This window comes from Oncorhynchus nerka, linkage group LG16 (assembly GCF_034236695.1).
Source record: "Oncorhynchus nerka isolate Pitt River linkage group LG16, Oner_Uvic_2.0, whole genome shotgun sequence".
NCBI classification, from domain to species: Eukaryota; Metazoa; Chordata; class Actinopteri; order Salmoniformes; family Salmonidae; genus Oncorhynchus; species Oncorhynchus nerka.
The window spans coordinates 12,092,978-12,120,819 of NC_088411.1; the positions used below are offsets into that span (position 1 = coordinate 12,092,978).

Consider the following 27,842-nt stretch of genomic DNA (forward strand, 5'->3'; position numbering starts at 1 on the left):
CTCCCTACCACTGAGGAAGTACAGTTCCCGCGCAGCCCAGTCAAAACTGTTCGCTGCTCTGGCCCCCCAATGGTGGAACAAACTCCCTCACGACGCCAGGACAGCGGAGTCAATCACCACCTTCCGGAGACACCTGAAACCCCACCTCTTTCAGGAATACCTAGGATAGGATAAAGTAATCCTTCTCACCCCCTTAAAAGATTTAGATGCACTATTGTAAAGTGGCTGTTCCACTGGATGTCTTAAGGTGAACGCACCAATTTGTAAGTCGCTCTGGATAAGAGCGTCTGCTAAATGACTTAAATGTAATATGTAAATGTCTTAAGAGAGCAAGGTGTAGGCTACCTGCAGGCCAAACCACAGGGAAATGAAGCCAACTAAGACTATTCATCTGTCCCTATCAGGAGGTAGACAATATTCTGATGGGAGCTAGGCCTAGATATCGGATAGAAATAGTCTTGAAAAGTTTAAAGATGGATAGATAAGCACCGCATGGGCACAGAACAGTTGGCTCCCTTCAGCCCTATGACTCCCACTGGTCACATTGTCAGGTTGAGGGCAGCAGCAGCAGACACGCAGCCTGGCTGGAGTCATGATTTTATCGACCAATGCCTTTTTACATGCCCAAGTGTCTGCTTTTCAGAGAGCATTTAAAAGCATGCTTTTCCAGACTGTCTGACTCAACAGCGTTCTGTACACACATACACACACCACAGTCAACCAGAGACGTGAAACGAGTTCTCTTTTTAAAACCAGATCCTTTTACTTCAGGGTTCAAGGTTAGAATTGTTAAGACATTTTCTTTTACTTTGCGCATCACTTTCAGAGTTCAATCAACATATCAGCGGATGTGGTTCGCTCACGAAAAACCCAATGTATTGAGTGGCTGTGATTAAACATCCTGTCTACTAGACATTTACAAAAATGCACTAAAGCCACAAAACAGAAATCTACCTAAATGAGCCTAATTATTGGCAACAGAACTATATATGTTACTACACTGTCTGGCCACTACACTGTCTGGCCGCAATAAGCAATCCATCACAGAAGTCTTATCCTTAGCTTGTGCATGACTATTAGGCTAAGATCTATCTATAAGTGGCTCTCACCCCCAGGGCAAAGGGCCCTCTAGTCCAGAGGGAGAAGGTCACCCAGGGAGCACAAGCAGAGTTTTTAAATTATTTTTTTAAATGTAAAAAGTGTCACCGGGTTCACTTCAGCAGCACCCTTCTAGTCTGTAACTGAGGAGGACGGGAGAACACACACACAAACACCACTCCCTTAAACCACAAACCACGATGGCCACAATGACTCGACGCAACAGTACAGAGGATGGGCCCTGGTCAAAAAGGAGTGCAGAAAACAGGGAACAGGATGCCATCTGGGGCTTAACCCAGGTCTTTGTTCAATAAATAGATCAAAAAGACCTCTTCATCATCCTCTGCATTGTAACAGAGTCATTGTGTCTAACGTGAATGCCAGGTTATTTTAGGGAACCTTTCTTTCTGGGACTGTGTGACAATGTGGGATTGTGAAGTGCCTCTGATGATCAGGGCTCCCGAGTGGAGCATCGGTCTAAGGAACTCCAATCTCAGTGATTGAGGCGTCACTACAGACCCTGGCTCGATTCTTGGCTGTATCACAACCGGCCGTGATTGGGAGTCCCATAGGGTGGGTTAGGCCGTCATTGTAAATAAGAATTTGTTCTCGATTGACTTGCCTCGTTAATATAAAGTTATATATATATATATTCTTTTTTTTTAATCGGGCAAGCTAAAATACCCAGCAACTAACCCCTGCCTTGAGCGCGCGCACACACGCATCGTGCATGCCCTGCCCACTTAGTTTGAAGGATGCAAAATCCACTTGTCACATAAATCGCACCTTTAATTTTCGCTTTAATTTTACTCCTGTGACTCTTCCATACTCTTGCTTGTGCGTGACGGTTTTTCTATGAACGTTACAGCCGCGGAAATGTTTGTAATGACCTGTCAAACACACCCGGTAACCGCTGAAATGGGCTCAATGGAATACAAATGGAAGCTGCTATAGACCACCAAGTGCTAACAGTAAGTATCTGGATAACGTGTGAAATGCTTGATAATGAATGTGCTATCAGAGAGGTATATTTTCTGGGTGATTTAAAATATTGACTGGCTTTAATCAAGCTGCCCACTCAAGAAAAAACTTCAAACTGTAACCAGTGCCTGCAACCTGGTTCAGGTTGTCAGTCAACCTACCAGGGTAGTTACAAACAGCACAGGTATGAAAATCACCAACTAAAAAGGCTCAAGCCACAGACAGAGCTAGGTCTAACAGAGGAAGATCGTCATATGAGAATGATAAGACACCCAGCTGCTATCCAGACGAGGAAGAGCCTGATAACGACGTCAGGAAAGACTTGCTCTAACCACTCTCAGTAAACAAAAAGGGGCCTTAGAAGCTCTACGTCCTGGATGACGTAACACGGATCCACACAGGCCCGCTAGGTGTACCGTTGTCCCACTAGAACTCCATATGGCTTCAGACTTCAGTGCGACTACTGCTGAAGCTGTGACTTTTATCCGTCATTCAATAAGAGCAGGAAACACGGATAGGGTTCCACTTGCTGCATCAGCTCATTAGTCTGGTTTCAGTGGAAATGAGGCTATAATGTGAATCTTTCCCCTCTGAATTGTCAAGACTGTCGTCTTGTCGATTACAAACGTGAACACTGGTTTGTCGAGTTAGAGAAGCATTACCTCGCCTGTCCTTTTTCCTTCAGAAATAGAAACGTGACTGTGTGGCAAACCATGGGAAAACAAGTCTGACTGACCACCTCAGTTCAGAGATGTTGGTTCGACTTTAAAAAAGGTTATGAATGATGGATGTCTTGTCCCAGTCACACTCCCCAGTTGGCCAGACTGTCTGGGAGAATGGGCTCCCAGCATGAGGTGGAGGAAAACAGGTGCTTTAATATTTGATGATGGAGCTCGTCTGTCGGGCTGGGCCCCGCCCAGGGAGAGGTATCCGACTAGTCGGGCTGACAGGATCATAAGCAGTGGATTGTAAGGATGTAAAGCCAGGCTACCGATGGCCCTGCACTGATGTATTAGGGGTCGACAGACGTAGCCTAGGCCTGCGTGCACGTCGTGTCCATCCAAGCAGACACCGATATGAATCTGTATACGTTGGTTAGACGATTAAAAACACAGCGTAGGCAAGTCCTTCTCAGCGTTCTGTATACCCCTCTCCGTCACCACCCTACATCCTTTGAGGAAGAGAATTCATCATGCTCTAATTCACGGCAGTGACGTAAATGTAACAGAAGTCCCCTCCCTTAGGAGGAATTGTACCGTATACAATTTGTATAACCATTTTTTTTGAAAGGATGGGGTTAATGACGACAATATGGTCTATAAATTGATGCTCGACTTGATCTTTGAATTGATATGGTACGGTCATGGTGTAAAGACGGCCTTTTCCAAGCCATTTGATTATTGATGATGTTGACCGTACGGCTAAACAATGAAAGAAAGCAAGGCCTTTTACAGTAAACGGAACTTGAGTCCAGGCCACCGCTGAGGCAAGCACAGATGGTTGTGTGGCTGGTCTGAGGAGCAGATGGTAAGAACCCCAGGCTGTGTCCGGCCAGCCGGCAGACAAGTGACCAGTGAGCCAGGTTCTGAGGTCAGTGGTGTGTATCTTTCACCTCTAATAGGGCTGGGGGGAGTCCATACTACATACTACAGCTAGCAGCTCTAGATGGCAGAATGATGCTTCTACCTTTGAGGTTGACAAAGCAAAATGCATCAATATAGTCAACAGTAAATATAACAAGCACAGAATGAAATTACATCCTCATCTATTGATCAATAGCATAACACAGCAAACAGAAATTAAGTTATTGATCCACACATTGACCTGCTCATGATGCCTGCTGTTCCTAGTTTCTCATGGCCAATTGACCAAAGCCATTAAGTAGAAGAAGAGTCCAGTTGTGCACACCACGTATTAAACATTCAACAACTGGAGTGGGATACAGCTAAGCCCTTGTTGCATAACATTGTTTGTTTATTGTGTCTGAGAGAAGGAAAATGGTCATTGTCCCAAGAAAACGTTTCTTTGAGTCTGAAGTCACAGCACAATGAAGACGTAACCAGGCTACTGTTGATCGCCTACAGTTTAGCACCAGTAAAAATGCCAAGGGGGATGAATACTTTCACAAGCCACTGTAATTGTCACTTAGGACCTGTACAGAGAGCCCCGATCCAGACAGACTGAATGCTCTTTCTTGTTACACATCATGAACCCACACACACACACACAGATGCACGCATGTCACATGCACAAACAGCCATCCACTAATTCCAATCTAATGGGATCATTCATCGCTTCCATTGGAACAGAACCACAAGTAACAGGACACTAAGCATCTAAAATGGACTACAAATATCTTTTTAAAAAATGTTTTGAAATAATAATACAAAATAAATCAATTAAATAGATATATATTTTGTATTATTATTTTTCTTTAACGGTAGGAGTCTATAGCTTAGCCATTGATCTCATATTCCTTTACTACCCACAGCTTCTCTGTAGGCAAAGGCACAGCTGGACAAAGTCCCTCGTGTTGGGGTTGTGTTCACTCGGCTCGGCACTCTAGCGCATGAACTTCCCTTCACTGGACACAGACAAAGGAGGCCATTCTCTCAGCCGCCACTCAAGGGCTCTCACTAGAGTTCCACAACAGCGATATGCCTAACGTTTGCTGCGAGACATGTGCCGCTGCCCTTTTCCGAGAATGGTGTGCCAAACTAAGAATGTGTTAGGTGGTAGCCTACTCGTGTTCAAAACGTGTGTTCTTGTTGAGAGATTCATTTAGATCGGCCTGCCTGTGAAACAATGACACAACGTATACAAATAGACAATGACTTCATTCTGTGGAGATGACTAACATGTACAGACCAATGAATAATGTCTCGAGAAAGGGATTTATTTCAGTTGGGTCTACTGTATGCATTCCAGTGCCTCAGACAGGTGTCAATAATGTGGGTGAAACGAGAAAGGCGATACGCTGAATTACAGAGGCAGCGAATATTGGGGGTTAAGCCAGGCAGGGTTGTAATTGATTTTCTGGTCGTCTATGTCCAAACAGTGTAAGCAAATATTATAATTTTCCGAATAGAAGAACGCTTTAAATGTAAACTTAAACGATTAAAACCACATATAAAGTATGAAGACAAAATAATGGACCTATAAAACTTATAATATATTTTGAGAACTAACCATCACCAAAATAAAAGCTTGACAGTTCAAAAACAATTAGGTTAGGACTATTAATTTTGCTATTATGTTTGAGAAAAAGAATACAGCATTATCCATGGCATTTAAACTGCAACATGTCCTCTCAGCTACATGGCAAAGTGTATAATTGCAGGAAATAAGCTTTAAAACTGCAAAACTAAATCTGTGTGGAACTGCAAGAACGTAGCTTTGAAATGCTAAAACATCTCTACAGGGCCAAGATAGGTGGTTGGCGGGGCATTTCAGCGGCACCGAAGCCCCTTTTTGATCCATTAAAAACCCTGCCAGGGCCCAACCAGGGTTAAGCCAAGGACAACGAGTTACCATGGAATATCACTACTAGCATCATCCCAGCCCCAACTCACACTTAGCTTCCACCATCTTCCGTACTCTTTCACAGCACCATACTAACTAGTAGACACTACCCACAAAACCCATGCCCTCACTGAATAGCGGTACAACTGCCCGTGCCGTAAACAAACGCATGACAATGCACTCATCCAGTGTTCACACAATACACAAGGCTCTAGAGCACCAGCTGGGACAACAGACAGAGAACAACTAAAAAGACACAGTCAAAAGGGTTTGAGAGAGCTCAGGTACAAGTTCATGAACCCTTAACATAGAAACACCAGCTTAAAAGATGACATCATCTCTGACTCTACTAAATAATGATAGAACAAGGTGTCTCATAATATGCGTGTGAGCATTCCCATTATCCCTCCTATTTTATCAGATTGTGACTCAACTTATGAGGTTCACACCTCAGATAAACACACAGGTGCAACAAAGTCATGAATGGACCCTGATCTGTGAGTGTTGTGAAAAACAAGGCAATACATACTCTTCCCATGCCCCAGGCTATTGATGATGACATTGCCCTAAATGTCTTACAGTGCATTCGGAAAGTATTCAGATTCCTTGACTTTTTCCACATTGTTACGTTACAGCCTTATTCTAAAATTGATACATTTATTTTTTTCCTCAATCTACACAGAATTCCCCATAATGACAAAACAAAACCAGGTTTTTAGAAAGTTGGGCAAATGTATTAAAAAAACAGAAATACCTTATTTACTTAAGTATTCAGACACTTCGCTATGTGACTAAAAATGAAGCTCAGGTTCATCCTGTTTCCATTGATCATCCTTGAGATGTTTCTCCAATTTGGTTGGATTCCACCTGTTGTAAGTTCAACTGATTGGACATGATTTGAAAAAGGCACACACTTGTCTATATAAGGTCTAACAGTTGAAAGTGTATGTTAGAGCAAAAACCAAGCCACAAGGTTGAAGGAATTGTCCGTAGAGCTGAGACAGGATTGTGTTGAGGCACAGATATGGGGAAGGGTACCAAAAACATTATACAGCATTGAAAGTCCCCAAGAACACAGTGGCCTCCCAGCCAAACTGAGCAATCGATGGAATTGAAAACCCGATGGCCTCTCTGACAGAGCTCCACAGTCGTCTGTGGAGATGGGAGTTAACTAAAGGTTTTATACAAAAGATTTACAAAAAGATTGAGAACCTTCTAGAAGAACAACCATCTCTACAGCTCTCCACCAATTAGGCCTTTATGGTAGCCACTCCCGAGTAAAAGGCACATGACTCCGCTTGGAGCTTGCCAAAAGACACCTAAAGGACTCTCAAACCATGAAAAACAAGACTCTCTGGTCTGATGAAACCAAGATTGAACTCTTTGGCCTGAATGTCAAGCGTCACATCTGGAGGAAACCTGGTACCATCCCTACTGTGAAGCATGGTGGTAGCAGCATCATGCTGTGGGGATGTTTTTTAGTTGCAGGGACTGGGAGACTAGTCGGGAATCAGGATAAGACAAAGATGAACGGTGCAAAGTACAGAGATATCCTTGATAACCTGCTCCTGAGCGCTCAGGACTTTAGACTGGGGTGAAGTTTCACCTTCCAACAGGACAACGACCCTAAGCACACAGCCAAGACAAGGCAGGAGCGGCTTCAGGACAGGTCTCTGAATGTCCTTGAGTAGCCCAGCCAGAGCCCGGACTTGAACCAGATCCAACATCTCTGGAGAGACCTGAGAATATCTGTGCAGCGACGCAGCCCATCCAACCTGGCAGTGCTTGAGAGGATCTGCAGAGAAGAATGGGAGAAATTCCCCAAACGCAGGTGTGCCAAGCTTGTAGCGTCATACCCAAAAAGACTTGAGGCTGTACTGTAATCGCTGCCAAAGGTTCTTCAACAAGGTAATGAGTAAAGGGTCTGAAAACTTATGTAAATGTGATAATTTTTTTAGCAAACATTTCTAAAAACCCGTTTTTGCTTTTAATCCATTTTAGAATAAGACTAAGGTTACAAAACGTGGAAGAAGTCAATCTGCCATTTCCTGGTTGCAAAAATTCTAATAGTTCGCCTAATTTCAGTTTGTGACAAAACAATCTAGAGTACAGAATCATTGTATCATCTAAACCGCTGAGAAATATATTTTCCATAACCAAAAATATTGTATTTTCAGCTGGTGTACAAAACTGAAAGTAAAATCCTCAAAAGATGAAACTTAAGGAGAGCATAGAAATACTGCATAGAACAGATCTACCGCTTCACAGATTTGCTTTCAATGAGAATGACAGACCTATAACACATTTCTGTGAATTTGGTAAGGTGCCCAAAAAGTTACATATGGCAGCTTAAAAAAATAATAGCAAACAAGTCACTGGCCAAACTGCTGAGGGGGCATTTATTTTAAGATGCATTTCCTCTGATCACAGCTGGGTAGGTAATATGCCAGGCTGTGTTTCTCAGAGAGACAGCCCTCCCTAGCTACAGGAGGCCATGCAGAGTTGGCAGCACACAGAGACTGCCAAACCCCAGCAAGAACAGACGCCCGGGCCATTAATTATCTATGGATATCAGATAGGCTAGGCTGGTCCACAGGGAAGAGCCTGGAGGAGAGAAGAGACAGAATGGAGAGTGCCAGGCCAGGGGGCAGGGAGGGAAGGCCTGCCCTTTGTGTTCTTCTTTCCCTGCTCCAGGACCTCATGCTTCCATTCTTTAACCAAATCACAAACAAAACCAGAGGACAAATTTGAATGCTATTTTCAAGAGGATTAGCCTAACCTGCTCTCCAAGTAGAGCTGCTGGAGAAGAGCTGAGAGCATTTAAGCTCATGTACTAATCCAGCTTCAACGATTCTGGGCAAGATATACAGTGGATGTCCAGTTGTTCATCAGGCTCGTGTCCACTCTCTCAACTCTGGTGGGGCATTTTAAAGCAGAATCAGCACTGGCTAATTGTTAATCTTGTTAATGAGCACTGGGGGAGCTTTAATCCCTTCCTCTGAGTGATTAAGAGAGACACCAGAGAGCGCAGAGTTCAGGAGCTTATGCAAGAGGGTGCAACACTATAGAATTTTCACATTGAAACAGCCTATATATCATGTTCAACAGACATTCTTCTTTGTCCTGGAGAATAAGCAAGCATTCATGTGAGCTCTAGCCCTAATACATTAGCATTAGGGCTGACCCCATTTAGTCCACTGGTTGATTGTTTGGTCGGTAGGCTCTTGGTCAACCAAGATTTTTTTTGTTGAGCAGTGGCAAATATATTTTAAATTGTCATGAGGCACCTGCCTGATTCACGCCTGTCTCCGTGGATCCATCAGTGGATCCATTAAGGAGGCCACGGTGATGGCACACCAGTAGTACATTTACCGTTAATTCCCATCATTTCTAAATCTACAATGTTTGTTTGATTACGGTCATTTCTGTTAATGCAATTAATATATTATTATTACAGTTTTACCGTTGAAATTGTAGGAGTGGACACGTTGTTTGCAGGGCGCACAACCTAGGCTACACTTGTGAGTATTACATTTGTCAATTTATTCATCGTCTTGTGCTCCTGTCAAGCTTGAGTAACGACACGCACCTCATTACGCATAGAAGCAGGCCTAGGCTACCAGGCCTGCATGAAATGTACTGTAGGCCTAGAAAATGTTCCCATTTGGAGATCTGATACCATTTCTGATGGTCTTAACTCACCATCACTATAGCTTCTAAAACTACATGTTTTCAACAGTCGGTTTTCACATACATACAAGACGCATGTCTAAATGGCCTGGCTCCCCCTCCACTCAGTATTTTTGTTAAACAGACCCAAACATATGGCAGCAGATCCACAAGGTCTACCATGAGAGGTGACTGTACCTTAAGGAAAAGCACATTTAGTAAATCTGTTTTCTCTGTGAGAGCTTCCCATGTCTGGAATACACTGCCATCAGACACACATAACTGCACCACATATCACACTTTCACAAAATGCTTGAAGACATGGCTAAAGGTCAATTAGATTTGTGAACATGGTCCCTTAGCTGTGTGTTGCCGCTTTCCATGTTATCTGTAGCTTGTGAGGTGTGGAAACACTTTGTTGCTTTTATGAATTTTGTCTTGCTGCTTTTTGTTCTATGTTGCTATGTCTGTATGCTACGTCTTGCTTATCCTATGTTGCCGTTGTCTATATTGTAATTGTTTTTAATAACCTGCCCAGGGACTGCGGTTGAAAATTAGCCGGCTGGCTAAAACCGGCACTTTTACTGAAACGTTGATTAATGTGCACTGTCCCTGTCAAAAATAAAATAAACTCAACTCAATACATTGACAATTACAATAGTTCCTCAATGTAGCCTATTTGGAGAAAAATACAAAATAAATATCGGGGGGAATGTCATGCTGATCCGGTGGAAACATAACGTAGGACAACCTGATTACTTCTTATCCCTTGCACAAACAGCCTACAGCTGTGTCTGTCTGTCCAGAGTTCACTGGCACAGGAAACAGAGGGTCTAGAATATTTCATAGAATGTTGCAAGTTAGCTAGAACCAGCTTCAGGACAGACCAAGTTAATACAATGTTTCATGTTCCTTGAAGACAGGCCATGCGTAGCCAATGTGATTTCTAAGATATACTTTCACAAGGCATTGTATTCGGCCCCCTTGAACATTGCGACCTTTTGACACCTTTCAGGCTTCAAACATAAAGATATAAAACTGTATTTTTTTGTGAAGAATCAACAACAAGTGGGACACAATCATGAAGTGGAACGACATTTATTGGATATTTCAAACTTTTTTAACAAATCAAAAACTGAAGAATTGGGCGTGCAAAATTATTCAGCCCCCTTAAGTTAATACTTTGTAGCGCCACCTTTTGCTGCGATTACAGCTGTAAGTCGCTTGGGGTATGTCTATCAGTTTTGCACATCGAGAGACTGAAATTTTTTCCCATTCCTCCTTGCAAAACAGCTCGAGCTCAGTGAGGTTGGATGGAGAGCATTTGTGAACAGCAGTTTTCAGTTCTTTCCACAGATTCTCGATTGGATTCAGGTCTGGACTTTGACTTGGCCATTCTAACACCTGGATATGTTTATTTTTTAACCATTCCATTGTAGATTTTGCTTTATGTTTTGGATCATTGTCTTGTTGGAAGACAAATCTCCGTCCCAGTCTCAGGTCTTTTGCAGACTCCATCAGGTTTTCTTCCAGAGTGGTCCTGGATTTGGCTCCATCCATCTTCCCATCAATTTTAACCATCTTCCCTGTCCCTGCTGAAGAAAAGCAGGCCCAAACCATGATGCTGCCACCACCATGTTTGAGAGTGGGGATGGTGTGTTCAGGGTGATGAGCTGTGTTGCTTTTACGCCAAACATAACGTTTTGCATTGTTGCCAAAAAGTTCAATTTTGGTTTCATCTGACCAGAGCACCTTCTTCCACATGTTTGGTGTGTCTCCCAGGTGGCTTGTGGCAAACTTTAAACTACACTTTTTATGGATATCTTTGCCACTCTTCCATTAAGGCCAGATTTGTGCAATATACGACTGATTGTTGTCCTATGGACAGAGTCTCCCACCTCAGCTGTAGATCTCTGCAGTTCATCCAGAGTGATCATGGGCCTCTTGGCTGCATCTCTGATCAGTCTTCTCCTTGTATGAGCTGAAAGTTTAGAGGGAGGGCCAGGTCTTGGTAGATTTGCAGTGGTCTGATACTCCTTCCATTTCAATATTATCGCTTGCACAGTGCTCCTTGGGATGTTTAAAGCTTGGGAAATCGTTTTGTATCCAAATCCAGCTTTAAACTTCTTCACAACAGTATCTCGGACCTGTCTGTGTGTTCCTTGTTCTTCATGATGCTCTCTGCGCTTTTAACGGACCTCTGAGACCATCACAGTGCAGGTGCATTTATACGGAGACTTGATTACACACAGGTGGATTGTATTTATCATCATTAGTCATTTAGGTCAACATTGGATCATTCAGAGATCCTCACTGAACTTCTGGAGAGAGTTTGCTGCACTGAAAGTAAAGGGGCTGAATAATTTTGCACGCCCAATTTTTCAGTTTTTGATTTGTTAAAAAAGTTTTAAATATCCAATAAATGTCGTTCCACTTCATGATTGTGTCCCACTTGTTGATTCTTCACAAAAAAATACAGTTTTATATCTTTATGTTTGAAGCCTGAAATGTGGCAAAAGGTCGCAAAGTTCAAGGGGGCCGAATACTTTCGCAAGGCACTGTATATACAGTTGAAGTCGGAACATACACCTTCGCCAAATACATTTAAACTCAGTTTTTCACAATTCTGACTTTTAACCATAGTAAAAAATCCCTGTCTTAGGTCAATTAGGATCACCACTATTTTAAGAATGTGAAATGTCAGAATAATAGAAGAGAGAATGATTTATTTCAGCGTTTATTTCTTTCACCACATTCCCAGTGGGTCAGAAGTATACATACACTCAATTAGTATTTGATAACATTGCCTTTACTTTGGTTACCTTGGGTCAAACGTTTTGGGTAGCCTTCCACAAGCTTACCACAATAAGTTGGGTGAATTTTGGCCCATTCCTCCTGACAGAGCTGGTGTAACTGAGTCAGGTTTGTAGGCCTCCTTGCTCTCACACACTTTTTCACTTGTGCCCACAAATTTTCTATAGGATTGAGGTCAGGGCTTTGTGATAGCCACTCCAATACCTCGCCTTTGTTGTCCTTAAGCCATTTTGCCACAACTTTGGAAGTATGCTTGGGGTCATTGTCCATTTGGAAAACCCATTTGAAACAAAGCTTTAACTTCCTGACTGATGTCTTGAGATATTGCTTCAATATATCCACATAGTTTCCCACCTCATAATGCCATCTATTTTGTGAAGTGCACCAGTCCCTCCTGCAGCAAAGCAGCCCCACAAAATGTTGCTGTCACCCCCGTGCTTCACGGTTTGGATGGTGTTCCTCGGCTTGCAAGCATGCCCCTTTTTCCTCCAAAGACAACGATGGTCATTATGGCCAAACAGTTCTATTTTTGTCCTCTGGTCTGATGAAACATTTCTCCAAAAAGTACAATCTTTGTCCCCAGGTGCAGTTGCAAACCATAGTCTGGCTTTTTTTTTATGGCTGTTTTGGAGCAGTGGCTTCTTCCTTGCTGAGCGGCCTTTCAGGTTATGTCGATATAGGACTTGTTTTACTGTGGATATAGATACTTTTGTACTTGTTTCCTCCAGCATCTTCACAAGGTCCTTTGCTGTTGTTCTGGGATTGATTTGCACTTTTCGCATCTCTAAGAGACAGAACTCGTCTCCTTCCTGAGTGGTATGACGGCTGCGTGGTCCCATGGTGATTATACTTGCATACTATTGTTTGTACAGATGAACGTGGTACCTTCAGGCATTTGGAAATTGGATGAACCAGACTTGGAGGTCTATCATTTTTTTTCTGAGGTCTTGATTTCTTTTGATTTTCCCATGATGTCAAGCAAAGAGGCACTGAGTTTGAAGGTAGGCCTTGAAATACATCCACAGGTACACCTCCAATTGACTCAAATTATGTCAATTAGCCTATTAGATGCTTCTAAAGCCATGACATCATTTTCTGGAATTTTCCAAGCTGTTTAAAGGCACAGTCAACTTAGTGTATGTACACTTCTGACCCACTGGAATTGTGATAGTGAATTTTAAGTTAAATAATCTGTCTGTAAACAATTGTTGAAAAAATTACTTGTGTCATGCACACAGTAGATGTCCTAACCGACTTGCCAAAACTATAGTTTGTTATCAATAAATTTGTGGAGTGGTTGAAAAACTAGTTTTAATGACTCCAACCTAAGTGTATGTAAACTTCCGACTTCAACTGTAGATATCTATATACATATTTAAATCAGGACATGTTCTACCTGCAGGCTGCAATGTTTTAATTTGTTGGCTTTATGTATGTAGGCTATTTTTACATAGTTGGCAATGACAATAGTAGTTACTTTTAGATATCATTTTGATTAACCACATGAGATTGACTGAGATATGAAGACTTTATTATAAATTAAATGAAACTTCCACAAAAATGTGCACATGAAAATCACAACTGGCTTGCAGATCAGTCGAAATGGAACGATAGCTTGTCACTCCAAATGGAGAAGGTTGCCGACCACTGGTGTGGACTATTCCCGGCAACTTCAGGAGCTTAACGGCAGAATCTGCGAAGGCCAGCAGGCAACGGGAGGAGGGAACCGATTGTTTTCTTCTTGTTAGACAATATTGATCTGGCTCCCTCTTTTGACGTCATTTATAAATCACAGTGCTTAATAAAAAGCATCAGACATGCACAAAGGCCTACATACGGTTCATTTTATTCAAACATAGCGTGTCTATACATGAAAAAAAAAGTTGAACATTTACACCAATGGATTGGTTGAAAGAACATCGACAAAATAGTTTTTGGGGGGGGTCAGGGACAGCCCTAATTAGCCTACACATTTTAAGTCTACAGCGTTCGGAGAGTTTCACCATTCTTAACATGTTACACCCTTCTCAACACAACCCAGATATCCCAACATAGATACACCTCAACCTCAGAGGAAAGAAAACACCATGGCTAAACTATTTAACAGCTAGGACGGTAGTATAGCGGACTGTAAAGGGCGACTGTAAATCATGCACAAACAAATGACACGCATACATGTCGGAAACACTGACAAACATTGTAATAACCTAACATCAAGAGAACACCAACGAGTCAACATACCTAAACTTGACTGACAAATATCCAACAACTTAGGATACAGTAGCCTAACTAGGACAGGCTTGAGGGCTAATGGTTCTCTGCGTCAGTGCATGCAGATATCCCTCGTCTGTATTCTGTGCTCTGGCATGCAAGTCTACCGGGAGACTCACATTACCCCCAGGCTGCGTGGCTCCAATGGGGCTCACTGACCTCCATAACGCCATGCAAGTCCTTCCATCTCCCTCTGTAATGGTTGAATTTATCATGAGAGTGAGAATGTTCCTCTGGGAATCAAGGCTCTTCATGTCTTTTTAACCATTATGGAGCCAAATCCATACATGAAATCCAACATTGTGTTTCGCTGCATAGACCTTGACACAGTGTGCAGTGTGGCTGTCCTCTTATGACCACCACACAGACAATTAAATCCAACCGGTCAGACTGTGGGGGATTTTACAATGACAAGGCCACAACAATCACACTACCATCAGTCAGTGTTTTACAAGTTGCAGTTAGACTCACTTCCAATTCAAGTATGCAAGGCATGCTGGTTTAGAGAAGAATGTGGAGGTAAAACAAGGGATTCTTTACCTCTGGGCCAATGTGGCTGGAGCCTTTAAGCCAATGACTGTATAGATGAATGGACAAAGCCATCACATGACACCATTCCTTCCTATGCCAAGATTCAATAACGCATTGACGCCAAATTAAGTCGGTTAAGATGTCGTTTCATGGAGACGCAACATGCGCAGTTTGAGCTACTCCAGGAAGTGACGTTGCAGGCTAGCTCAGCGCTCTCATTAGAAAAAAGTGTTTCATATGAGATTCTTCAATAGCCACCCTTTGCCTTGATGACAGCTTTGCCTTCTTTCAACCAGCTTCATGAGGTAGTTACCTGGAATGCATTTCAATTAACAGGTGTGCCTTGTTAAGTTAATTTGTGAAATGTATTTTCTTCTTGATGTGTTTTTGCAAGTCAGTTGTGTTGTGACAAGGTAGGGGTGTTAAACAGAAGATGGCCCTATTTGGTAAAAGACCAAGTCCATACTATAGCAAGAACAGCTCAAATAAGCAAAGAGAAACGACAGTCCATTACTTTAAAGACATGAAGGTAAGCCAATCTGGAAAATTTCAAATTACTTTGAATGTTTCTTCAAGTGCAGTCGCAAAACCATCAGGCGCTATGAAACTGGCTCTCATGAGGTCCGCCACAGGAAAGGAAGCCCCAGAGTTACCTCTGCTGCAGAGGATAAGTTCAGTAGAGATAACTGCACCTCAGATTGCAGCCCAAATAAATGCTTCAGAGTTCAAGTAACAGACACATCTCAACATCACCTCTTCAGAGAAGACTGCATGAATCAGGCCTTCATGTTCAAATTACTGCAAAGAAACCACTACTAAAAGACACCAATAAGAAGAAGACACTTGCTTGAGCCAAGAAAGACAAGCAATGGACATTAGACCAGTGGAAATCTGTCCTTTGGTCTGATGAGTCAAAATTTGCGATTTTTGGTTCCCACCGCCGTGTCTTTGTGAGATGCAGAGTAGGTGAACAGATGATCTCTGCATGTGTGGTTCCCAACGTGAAGCATGGAAGTGGCGTGATGGTGCTTTGCTGGTGACACGGTCAGTGATTTATTTCGAATTCAAGGCACACTTAACCAGCACAGCATTCTGCAGCGATACGCCATCCCATCTGGTTTACGCTTAGTGGGACTATCATTTGTTTTTCCAACAGGACAATGACCCAACACACCTCCAGTCTGTGTAAGGGCTATTTAACCAAGAAGGAGAGTGATTGAGTGTTGCATCAGACGACCTGGCCTCCACAATCCCCCGACCTCAACCCAATTGAGATGGTTTGGGATGAGTTGGACAGCAGAGTGAAGGAAAAGCAGCCAACAAGTGCTCAGCATATGTGGGAACTCATTCAAGACTGTTGGAAAGGCATTCCTCATGAAGCTGGTTGAGAGAATGCCAAGAGTGTGCAAAGCTTTCATCAAGGCAAAAGGTGGTTACTTTGAAAAATCTCAAATATGAAACACTTCTTTGGTTACAACATGATTCCATATGTTATTTCATAGTTTTGATGTCTTCACTATTATTCTACAATATAGAAAATAGTCTGAATAAAGAAAAACCCTTGAAAGAGTGTGTGTCCTAACTTTTGACTGGTAATGTATATCCAAACTGATACATCATGAAATGCTGCTAGTTTTTTTAGCAATCGTTCTATCTATTCTGTGTAACAGTTGGTATAAATGGGAGAATTCGGTGTACAACGCAATTTCTCATCCCTGGATTGAGGTACGTTTTCCAGGCCATATCTCACACTGGCTCCGTAGGGTCTTAACCATGATGACGTTCCGACCCCAGTGCAGCTCAGTATAAACTAGCCCTTGATAATGACTCTCAGTTCCATTACATGACACATAAGTGTCATTGGATGAAGGCATCTTCTGTACAGGGTATTTTGTTAAGCGCCCCCAACTCTTGGTCTGAACATTAACACGCCGCATCACTTGCGGTACGGTTTTGGAAGCATAAGGACCTTCTCTTTCATATCAGCAAGAAATAATTTTCAAAAACAAATATGGTTAAATTGATACACACCTTTACAGAGTTAGTGTTCCCACCCGACCATATTTCCATGTTACAGCACTTGTTCACGGAAAACAGACGGAAGACAGTCAGAAATAGTGTGCAACTGCAGCCTGCAATTTGGAGCATTCTTGCAAGTGGGTATTCCTGCATCTGCAGGAACACCCCTCCACGAGTATCCAATTGGTTCGTTCATGAACACCCCACCCCCTGAGAAAATGTTCATGCTTGTGCGACACTTTTATACATGTCAAAAGGGAAATAAAAGTTATGAGTTTTCCCACCGGTAGACAGTGTCCTTTGTTCCAGCCTGCCGAACACTTGCCTTCACCTTCGTAACCAAAACTGCAGAAAAACAACAGCGCCGACAGTACAGCGGGATGAAACTACACTGTGTGATAGCTAGCTATCACATGGTGTCACCTCTGCCTCCCGCCTGCTGTGTACCGGAGAAAAATATGCCTGACAGGCAGGGGCAAAGGACACTGCCTACCGCTAGCTACTTCGGTACACAGCAGGTCCGTACAATTTTCCTTATTTTAGAGCCCCAAAAACATAATAATTCCAGATCAACTGTAATGTCAATACCATTGTAAAGCACAATTTCTCCCCTTTCCAACAGAATCAATTACATGACCTAAACGCTGCCCGTTTCTGCATAATTCAAGCAGGCAATGAGCCCCGGTCGGGTCTTTTTAAAAATGGCGGGTGGGGAAGCGAAACTAATGAGTGATAGTGAGAAGGAGAGATGTGTGGGAAAATTGCTTTTTTTCACTCGATCTATCCAACTTATTACCTTATCGCCTCTAAAATGTAAATAAAACACTATAAAGAGTTTATATAATGTGTCATTACATACCTATTTGAAGGTTTGTGTCGAATTTGAATCGGGTTTTTAGGGCGGTGCTAAAGTGAACCTAGAAGTAAACAGCGGCTTTGAGAATGATGATCGCATGCAATGATGACGGAAAAAATGACTAGGTTTCCCCCCTTACCCCCGTGTAACTGTCTATTACTTGTTTTTAAAGGATGAGAGAAGTGCTACACCTGGTGGAGAGAGACTGTAAGATAGAAATAGTTGCTTTATGCGTGCTGTACGTTACGACATGACACGTCGAGATGTAACGGAGGGTCAGTTTTCTCAACTTTCCTCCAATACTATAGAGCCATTACCATGTCGATCAACGCTTAAATAGAAACCTAGTTCACACCCCCGATTTTGACGTCAACACAGTCGCTACAGTCCCATTAGTTTTCTTTGTAGCCTCGTTTGAATGTTGCGATTGCGCACATTTGTACGGAATGGGGTGAGTTTACCATAGCTGGCTAAGCTAGCACACAGTGTCCTTTGCGCCCGCCTACCGAACACCTGCCCTCGCAGTCATTAACAGAACTGTGGAAAAACAGTGCCCAACAGGAGGGGGCGAAGGACACTCTACCGGTGTGTACTTGCTATAGCTAGCTACCGTTGTCCTGTGGGGTTTATCCCCAGTTGTCATCGAACGTTATAGTGCATTACCGCCATCTACTGTACTGGAGTCAGCTTTTAAAAAAGGACCAATAGAAGAAAATATACAGGAACACCCCAAATGACGGGCTGCAGTTGCACCCTTCTCTTTGCTAATTAGCCATCTGCGTCGCTTTACACCTATGTGTAAATGGTAGATGGACGCCACAAAGTGTAGTCACTGATATATACTTCTGGCTGCAACGGTTAATTAAAAAATTGCAGTTATGAAATTATTTTTTTATATTAAAGTAGAGGGATTTGTTTCTAGAACCGTACCGCAATTGAGAATCGATTCACGTTCAGATTGGCCGTTTTGGCTTTCGGAACAACGTTAGACCATTATTGGGCTACGTGTAAACAAGCGTAACGGTGAGGGTCTGAATCTGCTGGCTAATGACTCAGAGTACTGTAAATTAGGCACTGCTGTAACTCAGCTGCTGGATCAGGCCTGAGAAGCGATAGTTAATGTCATAACCAGACAGGACTTCCACTGAACAACTGACACACACAGGTGACTCGTACTTACCTATTGAAACAGACGACGCATCAGCTTGCGCTACAGCAAATTCATGAATTGAAAAGTGAAGAGGCAAGATGATTGAATATGAAGTGCTGGTCCAATTGCTAACGCTGGCTAGTAAGTTAGCTAACTAGCAAGTTCAAGGCAGTAGTCTGGCTAGCTCGCTAAATTATTAATGTTCAGTTAAATAGCCTTACACTGCTTGCTGAACGAAGCCCATCCATTAAATATGAAAACTTACGATCATATATATGACTGAGAAAGTCTAATCCACATTTGCTAGCTAACTAACGTTAGAGTGCTTTCTCTGAAGCAGGCGTTTTTTTAATGGTCCACCAATTCATCCAGATTTTCTCGTCGCCTCCCTCCTGGTGTTCATTTCCATGTCTTGTCAAAGAAATATTGTAAGGAAAAACGTTTGTTTCCGCTTGTTTAGTAGCTAGCTAGCTGAAGGGCTCCTTGTGGCGTTCAGTGTTGCTAAGCTCGGCGCTGTCAAGACTGTGCACTCGGTCGCTCACTCGAATCTCTGAATCATCCACACGCTCACCGCTTCAAGCACAGCTGACCCCGACGTCAGAAATATAAACATACCCTCCCCTTAACCCCAACATTTGAATTTTATGTCAACCTGAGAAACAGCACACTTTTCTTGCTAGCATTACTGTGATACTGATGATTCACAGTGAAATAATTAACTTACCATTTATCAAATGTCATTGAATAAAATTATTTCTGCCAGACCACCAGGTGGCAATATAATATTCTTTTTTTTTATCAATAAAGGCTTTCTTTGAACGTATTGATTGAACAGATCAAGTTACCAGTTTTGCAACAGCAACACTAGATAGAGTTCTCACGTCCTTAAATAATAGTAACAAAATAAACAATGAGGCAAACAAAATCAGTCAAATGAATCACTAAAATAAGCCTCAAAGTGCTGCAACAGCAAATGTCAACCTTTCAATTGAGTTTAGCGTAGCAGTGAATTGGGCAATAAAGCAACATGGTAGCAAGGTTTCCATTTGGATCCATAACAAAGTTCACACAGAAGAAATGGCCAAAATTGAATCATTGCATGTCTTTAATGATTACATTCCCGTAATTTACTGTGATTTGTTTGAACCAATTTGTTCCATCCCACTAAATACAGCCATGTGTTGATTTGTCTCTTTTACATAAAGTATATAAAAACAAATGCTATAAAATAGAAAATGTGTGAATTCTTAACTCAAGTCTGTGGGAAACAAACCTTAAGAAACAAGTACATGTGGTAAGCAATAAATACAAATGGACCTGATGTTTTGGAAATACAGACTAGCCAGCCAAGCAATTCTGTTAGAACAAGACAATCTACAGATTTTTTTGTATCCAAACACCAGCTTCAGTTTTATTGGCTTTTTACAAATGATATCAATACATATCAGGCTGCAAAATGTTAACTATACTTTTAGTTATGCTAAATAAAATTTCTTACATATTTACAAAAATGGCATTATTATATACAGTACACACTAACATGAAAACATTATTTAACTTAAATATATTGTTTCTGCTTTTTCCTTTTCATAATTGCTTAAATGGGAACAAAAACTAAAATACCTAGCCCCTGACAGCAAGTCCTATTCCATAATAAAAACTATACATTTTTGCTCAGGCTAAAATCAAGTTGAAAGGGGATTCCCTAGATTCACCTGCCAGGCTTCAAGGCTTTCACCAGAGACATCTGGTGATTCAACCAACAGGCATAAAAACAGCAAAGCAAAGGACAACAAAAGTCTGTCAAAGATTGAAACCGTTTGCACATCAATGTTAGATTGAGGCATAAACACATTTGTGCATCTTAAGATTCCGTTTGTCTGAATACCTCTTCCCACATTTATCACAGATGTACTGTTTCCCTCCTGCGTGGACATGCTTCTTGTGAGTTCGGAGATGACTGCCCTGACTGAAAGTCTTCCCACAGATTTCACAGCTGTACGGCTTCTCTCCTGTATGGATTCTCTGGTGCAACTTCAGACAGTTGGTGTTGTTAAATCTTTTCTCACAGAAGCTACACTCGAAAGGCTTCTCGCTAGAGTGGGTGCGTCCGTGAGAGATAAGACTACTCTGCTGACTGAAGGTCTTGCCGCATTCTGTGCAGCCAAATGGCCTCTCTCCAGTGTGGATGCGCTTGTGTATTTTCAGATTCACTGATTGACGGAATGTCTTGCCACACAAGTCACAGCTAAATGGCCTGACGCCTGTATGAATCCGCTGGTGGTTCTTCAGATTGACAGAATGACGGAAACTCTTGTCACACTGATTGCACTGGAAGGGCTTTTGTCCAGTGTGAATGAGTTGATGGGTCTTCAGTGTTACAGCGCGTGTGAAGCCTTTCCCACACAGCAAACAGGTGAAGATTTTCTCTCCTGTGTGAATTTGCTGGTGTCTAGACAGATTTTGAGCCAGGTTGAAGCTCTTGCCACACACGCTGCAGCTGTAAGGCTTTCTCCAGTGTGTATTATCGAATGGGTCTTGAGGTGTGCCTGCTTGCCGAAACATTTCCCACAGACGCCACATATAAAAGGCTTCTCACCAGTGTGGGTGCGGATGTGATCATTACAACTCTGTTTGTGGGCAAAGGCTTTGTTGCAGAACATGCACACAAACGGTTTCTCGCCTGTGTGAAGTCGCTGGTGGGATTTGAGGTTACTCTGCGTGGAGAAACTTTTCCCGCACTCTGTGCAAATAAAGAGCTTCTTTTGGGCAAACAAAGACTCCAATAGGATGTTTGTGGGGTTCACTGGTGGGTCATCGCTAATCATACAATATTGGTTCTCTGAGGAAGAGTTTGCTGCAAAAGCATCGTCAGCAGCTCCTGTAAGACATATATAAAACATCTCATTTTAGGTGGCAGGAGATCATTTGATATAGGCCGTCCTAATACTGGCTTTATACTTACTCTCTGCAATGGCCCCCAGGTGTATTTGTCCATACTCGTCTTTGACAGAGACAGCCAAGACGAGGGGAGATTCTGGGGTGTCCACTTCCTCCACATCTGCAGACTACCGGCACAAACAGATTGATTAGGTGTGAACTTCAGGAACATAATTGGATCATGTTATTGAAATGGCACAGACTACAAACATTTCACATTTTGTCTATTGAAACCAGCAAAAGTGTTTGCAGAAACAATGACTCTTGAAGCAATCTGCAAAGTGCTTACCTGCATTGAAAAAGTTTGCGCCACAGTTTTACAAGTTCCACCATAAGAATGTTCCTCTGCTACACCAAAGAAAGGAGGCATTAGAAAGATAAATAGGTCATTCTTGTAGCTTGTAGTGCAACAGATAAAGCAATATAAACATCTATGCTACTTACCCATTCCCCCAACTGACAGAATATTCAAGATGCTTGCTTGTGGTTTAGCTTTTTTCCCTCCATGTTCTTTGAAGGTCTTGGATTCAAAGTCCATCAAAAACTTAGTATCATCCATAATTTTCATTATTTTACCCAATGCTTCACTGCCCAGTACCTCCATGAGTGTTGCGAAGTGTGTCTGTAAATTAAAAAATAATAATAATACACCTTTTTTTTTTAAAGAGATGAGCAATGCTTATTTCAACAACAAAAAAAGGAATATTGAGAAAGTGGCTCTTCTATTCATGTATGGTATCCGTCACCTGTATCTGTTTATAAACATGGTAGGGCCAACAGGTCAGCTGATCTGTGAATGTGATATGGGCAAAACGCTAACGTTAATAGCGACCTCGGTTCAGTATCCTAACCAGCTGCTAGGCAGGGCCTTTCCTCTCTCGCACTCATGGTGACTTACCATCTTATTCTGACTCTCAGTCTGTAGATTCGCAGATAATTTGTCATCCTCGCAATGTCCCTGGGCCCGTTGCAGGCTGAACACGAAGACAGAGCTGTCTTCTATAAGTTTACCCAGTTCGGCCACCGCCGCGTGAACAAGTGTATCCATGACGGAGGCCAGCTGGGTCTGCAGCGCGATGAAATTTGACATTGTTTGTTGGTATTTATCACGACTGTAGCTAATTGACAACGCTTTCAGATTTGCATTGATGAAAGATTGAGCTAGTAGCTACATCAATACTTTTGATGAATTATGACTACACAGACTTCTTCACACGATCGCAACGTAAATAGTGTCTGTGCCCAGTCGGAAGTATTACGTGAAACTCCCAAATCGTAGTTCCGGTTTAGAAATGAAGTGGGTTTATTAAAGAGACAATTGCTTTATCTTTATGGGAAAAACTCTTCACGCCACTTCGATAACGAAGGGACTTTTCGTAGGTTAGGTGAGCATTTTCGCTAACCCCACTCTCAGTCTTCTAACCTGCTGCGTAGGTTCGCCTAACCTGCTACGAAAAAGCAGTCATATAAGTGGAGAAGTGAAATATAAGTGAAAATAATATTTACACCAACTGGTTTTGACTTTGTGACTGTGAGAACAAGTGACAAATCAGGGGCATTGAGAATATTTGATGATCAGGCCACAGAGTTTCTAAACCCAAAGTCGCAACATCGCAAGACTTCCGGGAACGCTTGCAAAACAGACTAACAGACCAGGCCAGGGTTTGGGGTTTGAGAAGTCAATGAGAGAACTGAAAGATTCTTCATTAGATGTTGGTTTTCTCAAAATCTAAATACACAACCTAGATTTAAGCCAATGTCTTAAGTAGCTGAACATGTTATTTTTATGGATTTTTTTACATTTTATTTCACCTTTATTTAACCAGGGGGGCCAGGTGAGAACAAGTTCACGTTTACATCTGCGACCTGGCCAAGATAATGCAAAGCAGTGCGACAAAAACAACAACACAGAGTTACACATGGGATAAACAAACATACAGTCAATAACAAAATATTAAAATCTATGTACAGTGTGTGCAGATGTAGTAAGGTTAGAGAGGTAAGGCAATAAAATAGGCCATAGTGGCAAAATAATTATAATTTAACATTAACACTGGAGTGATAGATGTACAGATGATGATGTGCAAGTAGAGATACTGGGGTGCAAAGTAGCAACAAAATAAATAACAGTATGGGGATGAGGTAGTTGGGTGTGCTATTTACAGAAGGGCTGTGTACAGGTACAGTGATCGGTAAGCTGTTATGACAGCTGATGGTTAAAGTTAGTGAGGGAGATATAAGTCTCCAGCTTCAGTATTTTTGCAATTCCTTCCAGTCAATGGCAGCAGAGAACTGGAAGGAAAGGCGGCCAAAGAAGGTGTTGGCTTTGGGGATGACCAGTGAGATATACCCGCTGGTGCGTGTGCTATGAGTGGGTGTTGCTATGGTGACCTGCGAGCTGAGATAAGGCGGGGCTTTACCTAGAAAATACTTATAGATGACCTGGAGCCAGTGGGTTTGGTGACGAATATGTAGCGAGGGCCAGCCAACGAGACCATACAGGTCGCAGTTTGTGGGTAGTATATGTGGCTTTGGTGACAAAACGGATGGCACTGTGATAGACTGCATCCATTTAGCTCAGTAGAGTGTTGGAGGCTATTTTGTAAAAGACATCGCCGAAGTCAAGGATCGGTAAAATAGTCAGTTTTACGAGGGTATGTTTGGCAGCATGAGTGAAGGAGGCTTTCTTGCGAAATTGGAAGCCGACTGTAGATGTAATTTTGGAATGGAGATGCTTAATGTGAATCTGGAAGGAGAGTTTACAGTCTAACCAGACACCTAGATATTTGTAGTTGTCCACATATTCTCAGTCAGAACCGTCCAGAGTAGTGATGCTAGGCGGGCGGGCAGGTGCGGGCAGCAATAGGTTGAAGAGCATGCATTTAGTTTTACTAGCATTTAAGAGCAGTTGGAGGCCACAGAAGGAGTGGTGTGTGGCATTGAAGCTTTTTTTATTTATTTTTTATTTTATTTAACCAGGTAGGCTAGTTGAGAACTAATTTACAACTGCGACCTGGCCAAGATAAAGCATAGCAGTGTGAACAGACAACAACACAGAGTTACACATGGAGTAAACAATAAACAAGTCAATAACACAGTAGAAAAAAAGAGAAAAAAAGGCATGAGGAGGTAGGCGAATAATTACAATTTAGCAGATTAACACTGGAGTGATAAATGATCAGATGGTCATGTGCAGGAAGATATACTGGTGTGCAAAAGAGCAGTAAAGTAAATAAATAGAAACAGTATGGGGATGAGGTAGGTAAAATGGGTGGGCTATTTACCGATAGACTATGTACAGCTGCAGCGATCGGTTATCTGCTCAGATAGCAGACGTTTTAAAGTTGGTGAGGGAGATAAAAGTCTCCAACTTCAGCGATTTTTGCAATTCGTTCCAGTTACAGGCAGCAGAGAACTGGAAGGAAAGGCGGCCAAATGAGGTGTTGGCTTTAGGGATGATCAGTGAGATACACCTGCTGGAGCGCGTGCTACGGGTGGGTGTTGCCATCATGACCAGTGAACTGAGATAAGGCGGAGCTTTACCTAGCATGGACTTGTAGATGACCTGGAGCCAGTGGGTCTGGCGATGAATATGTAGCGAGGGCCAGCCGACTAGAGCATCCAGGTCGCAGTGGTGGGTGGTATAAGGTGCTTTAGTGACAAAACGGATGGCACTGTGATAAACTGCATCCAGTTTGCTGAGTAGAGTGTTGGAAGCTATTTTGTAGATGACATCGCCGAAGTCAAGGATCGGTAGGATAGTTAGTTTTACTAGGGTAAGTTTGGCAGCGTGAGTGAAGGAGGCTTTGTTGCGGAATAGAAAGCCGACTATAGATTTGATTTTAGATTGGAGATGTTTGATATGAGTCTGGAAGGAGAGTTTACAGTCTAGCCAGATACCTAGGTACTTATAGATGTCCACATATTCTAGGTCGGAACCATCCAGGGTGGTGATGCTAGTCGGGCGTGCGGGTGCAGGCAGCGAACGGTTGAAAAGCACGCATTTGGTTTTACTAGCGTTTAAGAGCAGTTGGAAGCCACGGAAGGAGTGTTGTATGGCATTGAAGCTCGTTTGGAGGTTAGATAGCACAGTGTCCAAGGAAGGGCCAGAAGTATACAGAATGGTGTCGTCTGCGTAGAGGTGAATCAGGGAATCGCCCGCAACAAGAGCAACATCATTGATATATACAGAGAAAAGAGTCTGCCTGAGAATTGAACCCTGTGGCACCGCCATAGAGACTGCAGGAGGACCGGACAACAAGGTATGGTGGGATTTGAAATGGTCGGTGATCTGTTTGTTAACTTGGCTTTCGAAGACTTTAGAAAGGCAGGGCAGGATGGATATAAGTCTGTAACAGTTTGGGTCTAGAGTGTCTCTCCCTTTGAAGAGGGGGATGACCGCAGCAGCTTCCCAATCTTTAGGGATCTCAGACGATACGAAAGAGAGGTTGAACAGGTAATAGGGGTTGCAACAATTTCTTTGGATCATTTTAGAAAGAGAGCATCCAGATTGTCTAGCCCAGCTGATTTGTTAGTATCCAGATTTTGCAGCTCTTTCAGAACATCAGCTGTCTGGATTTGGGTGAAGGAGAAACACAAATATGCCTTACTTGCAATACGGTTTTGTAACCCTTTCGAACTTAACTTTCATATAAGCCAGAAATACTCTTTTAAATACAAAATATACTTAATGTGTGCAGTTTAGCAAAGTTGCACCTGGCTGTATTAACGCACCGCCTAGGCTACAACACGTCCTCTTACCTTGCGCTAGCATTTCCATAGAACCATTCCATTCCACATTTCTGGTGTTTCTCAAAATATAGCCGGGTGTAACTTTCCTAAACTGCGTACAGTAAGTTTATTGGTTGTATTTGAAATATTTCTCACATATGAAAGTTAAGTTCCAAATGTTTCCAGAACTGTGTCGCATGCTAGGCGTATTTGCGTTTAGACGGAGCATTTTGGCAGTATCTGAGCATCAGGGCTTTCCCTTCAGCTTCAGCTCAGGTGGGAGACATCTTTCCCACAGAGCAGGTCTCTGATTATGATCAGTTTATGTCCTGTTTAGTGTCTTGCTATGTTAGGATCTAGGGAAGATGTACGCAGTGTTGAGTGACAAAGACAAAAGCTGACCAAGATCATAACGGAAGATTATTGGAGAACAATGTTTCTTAAGGTAGGACTTCAAGTCAAGATTTCTTAACCAGCTTTTTTCCAGTGCCTGGTAAGTCTTTACACCCGCCTTGCAGAGTTTTCACATTCTGCAGCCTTAAATGAAAATTACTATGAATTAACACTGTCCTCAAGGCTCCGTTTTAGGACCACTATTGTTTTCACTATATATTTTAGCAGTGAAAGTCAACATCGGAAACATAATGTTGACTTTCACTGCTATGCGGACGACACATAGCTGTACATTTTTATGAAACTGGAATGGGTGTGTACTGGTGGCAAGGTAGTCAGGTGCAGGAGAGTGAACATGGTATAAACTGAGTAGTTTAATAAATGCAAAAAAAAACTCTGAAAACCAATATATACAAAAATAATATAAAACGGTACAAAACCCGTCGCACACCAGAACATGACTTGCACAAAACATACAACAAACAATCACTGAGACATGAGGGGAAACAGAGGGTTAAATACACAACATGTAATTGATGGGATTGAAACCAGGTGTGATGGAAGACAAGACAAAACCAATGGAAAATGAAAAATGGATCAGCGATGGCTAGAAGGTCGGTGATATCGACCGCCCGAACAAGGAGAGGGACCAACTTCGGCGGAAGTCGTGACAGAAACATGGTGAAGCCCAAATATTGTCCTCCCTGGATGCCTTTGTTTCAGACATAAGGAACTGGATGTCGGCAAATCTGCTACTTTTAAACTCGGACAAAACAGAGATGCTAGTTCTAGGTCCCAAGAAACAAAGAGATATTCTGTTGAATCTGAAAATGAATCTTGTTGGTTATACAGTCGTCTCAAATATAA

General features: G+C 42.4%; 2 protein-coding genes across 3 annotated transcripts in view; both read right to left on the reverse strand.

Moving 5' to 3' along the window:
• The window catches only part of LOC115144026 (serine-rich coiled-coil domain-containing protein 2-like), a 93,929-nt gene extending 74,441 nt beyond the window's left edge, over positions 1–19,488 (reverse strand). For both annotated transcript variants that reach the window (XM_029684633.2, XM_029684637.2), the window contains exon 1: positions 18,942–19,488. The gene's annotated coding sequence lies outside the window, so the exon portion shown is untranslated. The remainder of the gene's footprint in view (positions 1–18,941) is intronic.
• A 505-nt stretch (positions 19,489–19,993) lies between these two features.
• LOC115144554 (zinc finger protein 527-like) lies at positions 19,994–23,114 on the reverse strand. Its single transcript, XM_029685596.2, has 5 exons — positions 22,750–23,114; positions 22,296–22,473; positions 22,141–22,199; positions 21,877–21,979; positions 19,994–21,792 (listed from the first exon to the last, which is right to left on the reverse strand). Exons 1-5 carry the CDS (start codon positions 22,939–22,941, stop codon positions 21,290–21,292), a joined length of 1,035 nt encoding a protein of 344 aa, XP_029541456.2. The 5' UTR covers positions 22,942–23,114; the 3' UTR covers positions 19,994–21,289.
• Positions 23,115–27,842: the final 4,728 nt, after the last annotated feature.